General features: G+C 42.2%; 1 protein-coding gene across 2 annotated transcripts in view; it reads right to left on the reverse strand.

Moving 5' to 3' along the window:
- Positions 1 to 14,191, reverse strand: part of LOC144785892 (metalloproteinase inhibitor 1-like) — a 46,226-nt gene that overhangs the window by 19,861 nt on the left and 12,174 nt on the right. For both annotated transcript variants that reach the window (XM_078664762.1, XM_078664763.1), the window contains exons 3-4: positions 10,887 to 11,053; positions 9,804 to 9,886 (exon numbers count right to left, since the gene is read on the reverse strand). In XM_078664762.1, coding sequence (XP_078520888.1) covers positions 9,804 to 9,886; positions 10,887 to 11,010 — 207 coding nt within the window. In that variant the 5' untranslated portion in view covers positions 11,011 to 11,053. The remainder of the gene's footprint in view (positions 1 to 9,803; positions 9,887 to 10,886; positions 11,054 to 14,191) is intronic.

Below are 14,191 nucleotides of genomic sequence, written 5' to 3' on the forward strand. Positions count from 1 at the left end.
CCCTCAGGCTTCATTCCTCATACCTGAGGTGGTTGTCTAGTGCCTTTACAGAGTTGTGACTAGTGATTTTGCTTGCTGCCACCGAGTGTTTGCCACTCTTCGTTAGGGCTCCTTCACATGGGAAAACAACAACATATGTCTCGCTTTTCTTCTAAGGCGCCTACAAAGGTGGCTTTTGTTAAGAACTCTAAAGTTTTTTCGGCTTTGTCCCAACTGGAAGACTCCCTTCCACCCTCGGACTCGGAGGCACTCATGGAATCGCCCTCTCCTACTTCTTCAGGAAAAGTCACTGTCAAACGGCTAAAAAAGCATCCTCCGTCCCCACCTAAATCATCGTCACCTGTATCCATGGAACTTTTATTCGAGGAAATCCGCTCTTTTCGTCCTTTCCTTGAGGAAATTGGGACTTTACGCCCCTTCATGGAGGAAACTAACACCAAACTCCAAGTTCTGACAGACAATTGGTCTCAAATTGAAACGAGAGTCTCTACGGTGGAGCAATCTGTCGCATCTTTTCAAGAATCTCAAACTAAAGTCACACACCTGTCCTCACAGGTGGGAGCTCTTCAGAAGCAGGTGGAGGAGTTGGAAAATAGAGGCAGGCGTAATAACCTCCGCATTTACGGCTTGGCGGAAAATCTCGAAGGGTCTGACCCGCCTGCCTTTTTCAAGTCTTTCCTTCCCAAACTGCTACGCTTACCACAGGATACCTCTCTCAACATTCAACGGGCGCATCGTCTAGGTCGTCTGCCTACATCCCTCTCCCTGTCACAAAGGCCAAGAGGGGTCATCCTCTATTTCCTGGAATACACGGACCTCCTGAAAGTTCTAGCAGCTGCCAAGGCTATTCCCAAACTGTCTTGGCTTGACTCTCCATTGTTCTTCGCCCAGGACTATGCTAAAGCAACTGCTAACCGCAGGAAAGCTTTCCTCAGCATGAGAGAGGCACTCCGTGCCATGGGTGCCCGATATGGCCTGTATCATCCATGTCTGTTTAAGGTCACCTACAATAATAAGACCACCACCTATGAGGATCCTGTGAGATTGCAGAGCTTCATTAATGCACACCGTACCTCTACCATGGATACCTCCGGTCCTTCCTCCTCTTCTCCCGGTTGACTTTTTGCACCATACGCTTGTTTTCAGATTCCAGCTCTCTTATTGATCTGTTGTTGTTCGCCTTATGTTTTTGGCTGACTGTCTGGTTATGTTGGCGAAGTTCTTGTTCTCCTCATATGTTCAGTTAACGTGTTTTTTTTCACTTTTTGAAACTTTCTGATCACTTGTTTATTCTATTCCCTTTTCCTAATGTAATGTATTTTATTTAATTTCGTTCCCTTCTCCTCATTTTTTGCTACTGTTCTTTGTATTATTGTCTCAGTTATACCCCGTCTTTCTTCCCGCAGGAACCCCTCATCGTACGATGTCATCTCCCTGGTTCCTTGCCCGGCTGCCCTCGATTGTGTTGCCTCTCCCACCTGGCTCCTTCCCCCCTCAACCTCTTCTCGTACCTCCCCTTAGTAGGTATGTTATTTTCATGTTTTTTGTACCTTCCTTGTTTTTTGTTCCTCTTTACTTCCCCTTCCTTTATCACTAACTTCATGTTTTGCTTTACAATGATGATTTCTTTCTCCTCAGGTTCTATTACACCTTTCCTTCCTTTCTTTCCTCTTTATTTCTTGCTTCTGTCTTCTTTCTTCTGTACTCCTTTTCTGCTCCTTACTCATTACTCGTTACTCTTTGATCTCTCTCCTCTTTATAATCTTTTTCTTCATGTATCTCTTTCCCATCTTCCACAGTTTCCTTTCTTCTTTTTTCGTCTCTTTTTCCTCGTTCTTTCCTTTATTTATACCTTCTTTTCTTCTATTCCTCATTACTTCTTTGAATCGTTGATCAAGAAATTTATGGCTTTCATGTACATACTATGTCTCTAAACTTGGTTTCATGGAATGTTAAGGGTATTAACTCCCCAATTAAACGTCAACGCATTTTATCTCACTTAGCTAAATTGAATGTTGACATTGCGTTTCTTCAAGAAACTCACCTTTCAGACCTAGAATCTGACAAACTCAGACGTCTTTTTCTCACAGGGTGATGGGAAACGTAATGGTGTTGCCATTTTATGTCGTAGGTCACTTCCTCTAACGGTTATATCTCAAGAATCGGATACTAATGGCAGATGGATTCATGTCAGACTATCACTTAGAGGTGTTCCAATCTCTCTCCTTAATGTTTATGGCCCCACGGCCGGTGAACCCCTTTTTTGGGCTGATCTTTCTCCCCGCATCACCCAATTCATGGATGATAACTTCATCCTTGCGGGAGAATGTAATCACCCCTTTGATCCTTTTCTGGACAGGAAGTCCGATGCCAATTATATTCCTACGAAATCGCACAAATTGTTCACCCAAGCTATTTCGCAACATAAGCTTGTGGACTCCTGGCGTTTATGTAATCCAACTTTACAAGAATTCACTTTTTACTCCCCTCATCATCGGTCCCAATCACGGCTTGATTACATTTTTGTCTCCCACGCACTTACTCAAACTCTTCATGCAGCAGAAATTGGCCCGATTTTACTTTCTGACCATGCCCCTGTACTGGTCAGTCTCGAAATTTTACCCAAAACTGATGGTCCTAAACGATGGCGTTTCAACAATGCCCTTCTTTTGGATCCCAACTTTTCTGCTTCTTTTTCTGCCTTTTTTGATGAGTTTTTCCTCTTTAATGATATCCCACCTATTTCGAAACATACCCTGTGGGATACCTTTAAAGCAGCTGCTCGTGATTTTATTATTACTTTTGTTGCTAAAAAACGTAAATCTGCACGCCAATTTACCAAAACCCTTCTTCATGACATTAAAAGATTGGAACACGCCTACTTCACTTCCCATTCCTCAGATAGTCTGACATCTCTGGTTGCTGCCAACATTAAATTTAATGAACAGTCAACTGAAGATGCTTCTCTGTACTTGCTTAAATCTAGTGCCAAGTTTTATGGTGGTAGGAACAAGGCCGGGAAGATTCTTGCTAATTACTTAAAGATCAAACAAAATAAAGTCACTATTGAATCAATTTATGATGATACTGCCCAGTTACAACATAAAGATGCTGACATTCTTGCTACCTTCTCACATTTTTATGAGTCCCTATACACTTCAGATACACCCACTTCTCCTCAGTCTCTTACTCACTTTTTCTCTACCATTCAGACCCCCCCTTCCTTCCCTCTTGACTTGTCCTCCTTAGAATCCGATGCCTCGCAGCCAGAATTGGTTGCTGCTCTTCATCGTTTGAAACTGAACAAAGCCCCCGGCCCTGACGGGTTCACTGTTGAGTTTTATCTTCACTTTTCGAAGCTTCTTATTCCAAAACTCCACTCCCTTATATCCTCTTTTACTGAATTAGGCACTTCTTCTGGTACTTTTTCGGACGCCCATATTTGTCTAATTCCCAAACCTGGAAAAGATGTCCAATATTGTAAAAATTACAGACCTATTTCACTAGTCAATATAGATTACAAAATCTTCGCTAAAATGTTGGCAATAAGATTAGATCATCTGCTCCCTGACCTGCTTGGAGATGAACAATCAGGCTTTGTTAAAGGCCGTTACATTACAGATAACACGAGGCTCCTATTTAACATCCTCACAAAATCTTCTCATCTCCAATCTCCCCTTGCAGCCATAGCTTTAGATGCTGAAAAGGCATTCGACAGAGTCGAATGGTCGTACCTTTTTCACACCCTTAATTGGTTTGGATTTGGTCCTAAATTTATCTCCCTAGTCTCCTTGTTATACTCTCATCCCCGAGCTGCAGTTTTCGCTAATGGCCAAATTTCTCCTTATTTTGATCTCGGTAGAGGTGTCCGTCAAGGTTGTCCCCTCTCACCCTTCCTTTTCAACCTGGCCCTCGAACCTTTTTTATCCAAACTCCGTCAAAACCCTAACATTACTGGTTTTAGTACTACAGAGCTTTCCGTCAAACTAGCTGCTTACGCGGACGACATTTTATTATTTATTTCGAATCCTACTGTTTCCATCCCTGCCTTTTTAGCGGAAGTACAACATTATTCCTCAGTCTCTGGTTATAAACTTAATAACGATAAATGCGAAATTTTACCTTTAACAAAGTTTACTTTTAAGACTGATTTCATTGCCTCCAACTTCACCTGGAGTCCTTCCAATATTAAATACCTAGGTTTACATATTACCCCCTCAATTCGTGAAACTGTCTCCCTTTGTCTAACCAAGTGCGTCCAGAAAATATCTGATCTCACAGCTAGGTGGCATCCCCTTTATTTGTCCTGGTGGGGCCGCCTTGATACAATCAAGATGATGATCTCCCCTATTATTCTTTACACCTTATCCAATATTCCTGTCCCCATTCCGGCTAAATTCCTCACAAAAATAAATTCAGTTTTATCTTCTTTTCTTTGGCATAAAAGCAAACCTAGAATGTCTTTAGCTAGACTCAGTCGTCCTACCTCCGAGGGTGGGGTCAACTTTCCAAATTTCTCCGCTTATCACAAGGCCTTTTTGCTTCGTCAGTCTTCCTTCTGGTTACAAGACCCTGACTCTCCATGCCCTTTATGGACAAAGGTAGAGCGCCTCTTTCTCTCACCTTTTTCTTTTGCTGAATGCATCTCCTTTTCCCGCAAGCCTGCCTCACTTCTTACCCCTATTCATAAGTTCACCCTCAAACTCCTCCTTTCCTCTCACCCTCCGGCCCCTACTTGCATTGCTGACTTCCTCTCCTCTACTATATGGCATAATAAGTACATTCTGATCCGGGGTAAACCCATTCTATGGAAGTCTTGGAGATCCAAAGGACTGCTTTGGGTTTCCCAATTGTTTTCATGTTCCACCTTCTTACCCTTTTCCACTCTTCGTCTCACCTTTCACTTACCCCTCACTTGTCTTCCCCAATATCTTCTCCTTAAGGCGTCAGTCATGGACGTGTATGTTACACTTCCTGCCACTCCTCCTCCTACACCTCCTCCAGACCCTATTGCTCACCTTCATTCCACTCTACTCACCCTTCCAAAAGCTTCTGTTCTTTATAAACAGCTTCATGTACACACTAATCCCAGACTTAAGAGCAAAGTTGAGGAGCAGTGGGAGACTGATCTTTCCCTTTCTTGGCCAACTCCCCTTTGGGATAGGATCTGGTTAAAGATTCGTAAATCCTCCAGGGCTGCTTCCTTAACGCAATCTCTATTCTTCATTTATAAACGTCTATTACACACTCCTTACACCCTTCACCAACGTTTCCCTAACACACCCGGCACTTGTTGGTCATGTACTTCCCCACATGCTACCTTGTTTCACATGTTGTTCCTTTGCAAGGATGTTCATGCCTTTTGGTTACAAGTTTGGGCACAAATTAATGTCATTTTTTCTACTACTATTCCATTTTCACATGCTCATGTTTTTCTGGGTAGCCTGTCTCCTTGTTGGGACTGTCATGACCTTAATGTTCGAATTGTTGATTTATTATTAGCGGTTGCCTTTCAACAGATCACGATCAATTGGAAGTCTGCATCCAGTATTACTTTTAAAGCTTGGTGGTATAATGTACTTCACAACCACAGACTCGATACTGCTTTTGTTTTTCCTCCACAGCTGGCAACTAAACGTGCTGACTTATGGCTTCCTATTACATTGTATTTAGATAAATGTGCACTCCGTTCTTTTCGCCCTCGACCTGCGCAGCAGGAAGTACCTAAACCTCCTTGATACCCTTCACATTACTTTCTATTTAACCATTCTATTTTACTGCATAGACATATTTGCATTCTATTACATTACCTATTTATTGTGCCCTTTATTTTTTTTTTTATGCTTTCTCCAAAATGATTCACCTCTATATTTTGTATGTTGTATTGATTTTGTTGCATTGCATTGCTCTCCTTTTTATTACTCCATCATTGTAAGTTTTTATTTCCCTCCCCCCCATTCCCTTCTTATTATTTCTCCACCATTGCTCCCTTATTTGTATTGTCCCTGATTTGTATTATTACCATGCTTTTCTTTAATAAACTTGATTTTGAACTGAAAAAAAGGCTTCAAAACAGTGCTGACATTTTAAATAGATGAGTATAATAGATTCACTAGATTTCATTGTGAATAGAGTACACCACACCCATCAAATCTGCCCTTTTCATTACCGTTTTTCCCGAATGTTGGTGTCCAGAGGAGGCAATACTACCTCAGAATTACATAGCAAATATAAAGGCGAGAAGGTTGTCACTGCTGAAGCACTTGCCACCTTCCCTGGTCTCTTCTACATGGTGTAAAGTTTTGCCATTGATTACTTAGGGATTTAAAGTAAACGACCAATTGTTTACTGCCCTACTAATGATCCTAACAGAGTCTACAATTAAGTAATGCTGTAGAGTTTGAGGAGCACAACTTCCTTCTTTAAAAAAAAAAAATCTTTTTATACACAATTTTTACATAAAATACACCCCCCCCGCAATCCCACTCCCCACCCACAAGACCAAGATCGAACCATGCACAGAGAAGAGAGAAAAAAAAAGACATTACATTCATAGATATAAGGTTAATTCATTATAATTCGTTAAACATATGCTCAGGTAAAGACACTATAATAAGGAACAAAAAACAAATAAAAAAAATACATGGCCACCTATGTATGTCTCTGAATCCACTGCAAGAGCGGTGCCCAGATCAGCATACCCCTTCTTCTTTTGTTAGAGCCTTTGTTTTTGTAAATTGCAACCTCGAGGCTGCAGGTCGCAAGTAGCCTAGCCATCCATTGAAAAAATGCAGGTGGGTTAGGATCTAGCCAGGCTGAGGCAATACAGAGTCGAAGTATCGCCATAGCCACAAAAATCAATCCCTGGATGTTTGTCTGCCGTCCACAGTTCGATACCCCCAACACAATTTCCTCTGTTGTGACTTCTAAGCATAACTTCCTTCTGATGGTATGGTGCAGATGTGATCTCTAAACCTTGAGAGTACACCACTAGCTGTACTCAGCTGTAAATGTTTAGAACTCGTCTTCTGTTAAATGCAAAAACACGTAGTCGAGCTGCTGGCAAATTGTTTTTAATTTTTAAACATTTAGGTACCATTTAGGACCCTATTGGGTCCAATAGTATTGCGCACTGTGCTGAGTACACGCAGTGGTGTACTCTCAAGGGGCAGATTTACAAGAAGTGACACATCTCTGCATTTTAGCAGAGATGTGTCAGTTAATGTGTGTCATGCAAAAAAACCTTGTGCCACCATGGATGCATCGCATTTACAATATGGTGCACCATGATGCGTGACACATCTGTTGGCGAAAAGGCAACGCATTGCTGGAGTTGTGTCGCAAGCACGATGCAACTCCAGCAATGCTCAGGAATGTCTATTCCTATTATGCTGTGTCACTCTTTACGCCTGCTTCAAGCAGGGCTTTACTACATGACGCATCTTACTAGATGCTTCACATTGTAAATGTGTTGCAATGGGGTTCATTGTTTACGATGCCGCTGAACGGTGGCGTAAAAGAGTCGCAACAAGCTTGTAAATCTGCCCCAAGGTTTATAGTTAGTAACAGAGGCAAGCAGGCTCCGACACGACGCAGAACACACAACTAGATTACGAACAGAAGAAAACGTCTAAGGGATTACTTGTGAGTGCACGCTAACCTTCACATTTATTGCAGATGTGATCGCTGCATAGGCTATGGTTGCAAAACACTCTAGTGGAAACATCAGTAAAGGTTATGACTTCTGGCTAAAATGTTACCCTCAAAATAGGCAACTGAAACATTCCTGCAAATTGGTGGCTAATTCTAGCCCACCTACTATGCAGGGATGGGGGTTTCACAGTATTTTGGGAACAAAATACTTACATTTTTGTGAAGGTTTACCACTATTTTCATGGTGGTCCTTTAATGAGGTTAACTCGAGTATATACGTCGGAGGGCCAGCCCCACTAGATTGGGCAGCTCATTTGCTACCATGGCTGCGGCAATTAACCACAGACCTTGGCAGAGGGTATTTCAGAGCTAGACGATTCTGGCCGCCCCCTTTAAGAGAAATCCACACATTTCTTCTAGATTTTCAATTACATCCTAACTCTAACTTAAACTCCTAAACCCAAGCAATAGTCTGACAACAAACCCTTTATTCACAGAAAGCTTCCTACACTCATTTGTCACCACTAAAGCACCCTTCTCACATGTATTCCAAATATTTGCATGTTTCATGTGTGTCTGTCCTGCATGGGGTTTTGGCACCATGAAGGTCATTCCATTTCATGAGGAGGTCTATCAAGCAGTTTCCTTGTGGGATAACTCTGGATCTGAGCAGACCAACTTTTCTGTGTGTTTCATACTATGCAGCCTTCATGGTCAATACATCTGTCCTAATCATGCAGAGCCCCTGAATGTGTTTTGAGCTCCTAAATTCTATCGGTAACAGAGGACTGGTTTCTTCCACAAGTCTAAGCTTTCTGTAAGTAATTATTTTTTCCCAAAGTTGCCATTTTTATAAGGTGAAACATGCTTTTCTTCAGGCATCAGGGCTATTTAAATGTCCAATTCTTTTTTCAAGACTTACACACGTTGTTTGACCTATCATTTCCATCATTTCTCCTATAGACATTTCAATCCAGTTAATATAATTCCATAGAAGCAGTTATATACAATTTTACACAAAATATGCCTGTGACATTCAGTCACTAAAACTATGGATCAGTGGTCAACTAGTCTTTATCCTGCAACATTCCAGAGAGACATCAGACACTGGGAAGACCATGACAAAATATTGCATATACAACAGTTCAGGGAAAAATGCTCTGCAATCTAACAGTGATGCATCCTCTGTGGTCAGGTAATAAATACTTCTGTGAGATCAGAGCCAAAAGGCAGCCTACTGAAAAGAGACACAGGCACATCTCTCCCAGAAATCGCTGCTCCCACAGATGGTTACGCTGACCCGGAAACCCCCATAAATGTTTCCAGGTCCGTGGCACAATTTTAAGTGGCAGAAAGAGGAGTGGGGGGTCTATAGTGTCGTGGTATTGGGGGTAGAGGCGAAACTGATATTTTTACTGCGAATATGCATTTAAACCGCAAGCCAATACAACGCATTTAAGGTAAGTTGAGGGGGGTGTTGGGGGTCTCCCCCCACAAATACAGAGAAGGGGATAAAGGTAGAAAATGTTTAGCTTCATGGTAGGCGCACAGGAGCATATTGAGAGGAAGCTGGGGTAGGGTAGCAAATTACAGTAGTGGTCAATGTTACGGTGCTTAAAGATTCGATGCCATGTATTCAGATGGTTGGCATGAGAAAGAGAGCAGATTTGAGGACTGAGCCCTACCACACACACACACAGTTTTACTGAACAGCGCAGTCATTGATTCACAGTCTTTAATGTGCCCTTGTTGGATACAATCTCAGTTTACGGCTATTTCAATGCCTAATCAAGAACAGGGTTACTTTTGTGTAACTTGTGAATGTTCTCATGCGTGGCCCATGCAGGTAAGAGGGATGGGATGGGGGGGGGGGCGGATGAGGGGCATTTCGACAGACAACGACGAGGTAACATTAAATATGTATTTAATTTTCCCTCGTGGCCGTCTGTCAAACCCCCCCCCCCTCCACCCCCCAACATGGCCCGCCGCCCCACAGCTCTTACCTGCGGGGGCCATGGCTGAATGTTCAGTAAATGGTGATCTACAAATAAATTAATACATGTAGGATCAATGAATATGTCTCATACGTGCAACAGGGTGCCGAAATGTGAAGATGTGAGCTCTTCGAATGACTAAAAAGAGATAGGTACCTCGTCGACTTGAATCTTGTAGCCCGTCACCTGGGCACCGTTGTTGGTAATCTGGGCGGGTTCAATGAACGTCATTTTCAGCACTGTCAAATAAAAGATGGATAATCAGCATCAAATTGCAATACAAAAATTGCCTATTAATTAAATGAATATTAGAAGTCATGGGCTAGAAGATGGGGGTGATCTTTAACTCTGTGTGTCTTCTCCTGGGGGCTATTGTGGCACTGGTAGGACCTACCTGTCTGTGTGAAAGTGCAAAAGAAGCATGAGGATCCAGGAAGGTTTGCAAAACATGCACTTTCCCTAATGCAGTGGAGAGGAATTCTTGCACTTTGACAACTTGTGTGAACTGTCAGAACCTTGTGTGAAATTGTGTAGAGGATGAGGCTTCTCCTAAAGAGTTCGGGTAAAACAGGGACCAGATGACCAAAGAGCCCCTACTGAGTTTGCACTATCATACCTTCGCAATCTCTTGCACTGGTTGTCTGGACCTTGAGATACTTCTAAATGGGATTGTTCTAGTTCTTGGTTTAGTTATTCGTATATCTTGAATAACGTGCGCTGATGGACTACGAATTATGGGAAGATTAATTTTGTAGCAAACTAACAGATCACACAACATGTACTGGACTCCAATGAGGTTCCACCACTGGGAGCATGAGGCCATCACCATAAATATAATGAAAGAGGCAGGCTACAGCTCTATGAAACCATCAATCGCAGTACAATAAGAAATCCTTGCTATAATATGGAATTCCCTGATCCCTATGGCTTTCCTCAGCTTCCCATAGTCATACTGGAGTGTTCTCCCTTCAAACTTTGAAGATCAAACTCTGGAAATAATTTGGAAGCTTCAGATTGTGAGATGCTGAAGCCCTCACCCAGGTCGTTTAAATGGCACCCACACAACTCTTAAAACAGAAAATAATTTCTACATTGAGGAGCTATCACACTAGCTCTTAAAAGCCCCTCCTTTCTGGAATTGAAGCAAAGCATTCCTATTTACTGGCAAAACCACATAGAATATACAACAGTGAAAATATAGGTCAAAAAAATATATATTTTAATTCTCTGCAAACTCACCTGCATTTGAATTGCAGTAAAAGGGCTGAATGTGGTTTTTAATACATCTACAAGCTTCTGCAGGGCAAGCGACCCCTACAACAAACAGAGCCGCCACCACGGCGATCCACTTCCTTGTGTCCATAGTTTTCCTGAAGGTCAGTAGATATGGATCTGCTGGGACTCTTCTTTTAAAGGAGACAAGAAAAAAGTGATCATATACAGATGGCAAGCTCCTACCCTCCCCTGCACTATGTTACAAGAACATATCTAGCCTGACTCTGGAGCTGCTGCTGGTCCTACAAGTTTTGGGAGTGCTGGGAATGGGATGTATGATGTTACAACGCATACTTTTACAACGCCTACCTTTACATCGCAAGTTTTACAACGCATACCATTACAACGCATAATGCTTTTGGGCGCTGGATAGTGAATAGTTTAATTTACTATTCCAACTCCAGTCCCCGTGGATAGTAGGGAAGGTGTTGGATAGTACATTAAACCTATTCCCTATCCTAGAGCGCCCCCCAGCGCTATGCGTTGTAATGGTTTGCATTGTAAAAGTTGTGTTGTAATGGTAATTTGTTGTAAAAGTTTCGTTGTAAAGGCTGTATACCCTAGAAATGTGCCTCGTTTGGCAAACAAGGGGCATTTTATGTGCCAAGATTTACAGGAGCCATTGAAGTCTTCAGCAAATAGTTGCCAGCTGTGTTCTGCCTTATAAACCTGCCCAGTCTGAGGTCGACTGCAGGGAGAGCATGCAGCTCTGAGAGGCTGGGATTTCAGGGCAACAACTCATGCAACAGACACAGGGAAGAAACATTTTAAATTGTTATGTTTAAAATCCCCTTTCATGCATTGGCAAGATAAAGATTATGGGATATTTGTCCATAAAAGAATACCTTTCTTTACATGCGATTCATTGTCACATACTTTGCAGTTATTATTTTGTATATTTCTACTCTGTGGGGGTTCTAAGTCATAGACAACATCTGACAGCGTGTATTAAAATCTGGGGACACTTTTGTATTTTTATTTAGTCCTTCTGTCTTTCCAATACTGTTCATGTTCGATATAACATACAATCTTTTTCACAATAATTTCAAGACTTGAACTATCTTGGTCATTCACTATTTTGTGGATTTGGTGCCCAACACTCCATTACACTGTTACACAACACACTCTGATAAAATGCTTGAGATAGTTAATAGTGTTTTGAATGCCATGATGATTCAGGAACAAATTTACAGAGATGTCAAGTTAATTCCTCAACTATGTTGTGGCACGTTAAGCGGGCTGTAGCGATTGATCAATTAAGTGAGTGAGTGAGAGATTGAATGAATGTTTGAGGGAGTATTTCAAAATATGTATTGCATGCTCCGGCCAAAAAGTGTCTCTTGACGGTACTAACCCCCAGATTCATCAATGTCCCGATTTGCGAGTCCTTAATAGCGATTATTAAGGAATCGCTATTAAAGACTCACAAAACGGGATTCATGTAGAAATCGCAATATTAAATGCGATTTCTACTGCTTTCCTATTTGAGATTCGCTAATTGCTAATTGCAAATAAGGAATGACTCCCCATTCATTCCTATGGGCCAAAGGCCCATAGGAATGAATGGGGAGTCATTCCTTATTTGCGATTAGCAATTAGCGAATCGCAAATAAGGAAGCAATTTCAAGGGTGCCAGGGTGTCCAAAGGTAACCCTGTAGCACCCCTGAAATGGTAATTTACACTGGTGTTGCGCACACACATATCCAAATGACATGTTTGTGTGTAACATACAAATTAGAAAAAAGCACTAAAGTGCATTTTTCTAAGGTTTCGCTATTTACCACGAAGTCAGACTTCGCGGTAAATAGCGGCCCCAGATTGCGAATTCGCAATTCAAAAATGGTTCATGAATTACATTTAAGGAATCTCAAATTGAGATTCCTTAAATGCAATTCCTCGCAATTTAGCGATTTCAAATTTTGCGATTTTTGCATTTGGGATGATGAATCCCAAATGCAAAAAAAGCGCTCGCAAAGGGCCAGATTCTCAGAATCTGGCCCTTTGCGAGCTGATTTTGGCTTCATGAATCTGGCTGTAAGTGTTCAGTTAGGAAATTGTATTCATTCATCTAGTCCTTCTCAGAACTGTCTGTGATGGGGATCGTTTTTAGTCACAAATTCTGGTCTGAAACTGGCCATATTACCTGATAATTCATAATCATTTAATTATAACCAATTGCAAACAAATTAGGTTATACATGGCAAGCTTTGTACAGGTATGTCTGACAAGGGCCTAGAATAGAGTGATTTGTTCATTTTCATATTATACCTCATTTTTGCTTCTCTATACAGAAAGTTGGCATGGACTGTAAATAGATCTTTACTCAAGGAAGTACTTTTATTTGTTTTAGTATGTTTGAGAAATTAAAGTTTAAAAATTGTTCTGTCAGGGAATATAGAGGTTACCTTTTAGAGATACCAGGACCATTAATTTGCAAATCCATAGATGCCTTGTGAATCCAATTAAAAACATAAAGACGCACCAATGCAGTAGGGTTGGGCAGAGCCTGGCCTGAAGCCCAGTCCTAATGCTAACCCCCTGATCACAGGAAGTTGTGCACAGCACAGGATGTCTGCACAAGGAGAGTTGTTGGGTCCAGGGAGCACTTAGATGTAGAATATGATCAAAACAAATGCATGTAACATGCAACAGCCCCCCAATATAACTCCCTTCCTTTCCTTCAAAACTATGTGGCACCTCACGTACACATAGGTCCCATCCTGTGTCACCACTGCAGTGCAGTGGAGGAGTGTGGCTCAATGGTTAGAGCGGCAGACCCTGATGCAGAGTTCTGGCCAGGGACCAGGGTTCGATTCCTGCTTCGGCGGGGTCTCGGGCTCAATTTCCTCGGACCTGTTAATTCTCGCCTCGGTGCCTATTCTAATCACGGGCCCCATGCTGCAACTCTGGGCAATAGTTTGCTTAGCCTCCACACCGGACCCAACAGCGCTAAGGATGCCTGGCTTCACGCTGGGGGTGCCCAGGAGTGGACACTTCACAGGGAAAGCCAGGAGGGGTTCCACAGCGGTATGAGTATCAGCGCCAGGAAGCAGAATAGGCAACACCGCAAGGTGACCGTCTGGTGACAGTGCGCTCTATACGTACCATGACACTTACATTTAAAGTGCTCGCGTTGGTCTCAGACCAACATCCATGGCTCTTGCGTGCACACCCCACTTGCTCCTATTGTCTGTAGGTTCACATTGCTGCAATGGAGTGCTATCAGCTACTGTTCACCAGTGGACACGTCTTTCACACTATTGCATAG

Source organism: Lissotriton helveticus, chromosome 10, assembly GCF_964261635.1.
Source record: "Lissotriton helveticus chromosome 10, aLisHel1.1, whole genome shotgun sequence".
Taxonomy (NCBI): Eukaryota; Metazoa; Chordata; class Amphibia; order Caudata; family Salamandridae; genus Lissotriton; species Lissotriton helveticus.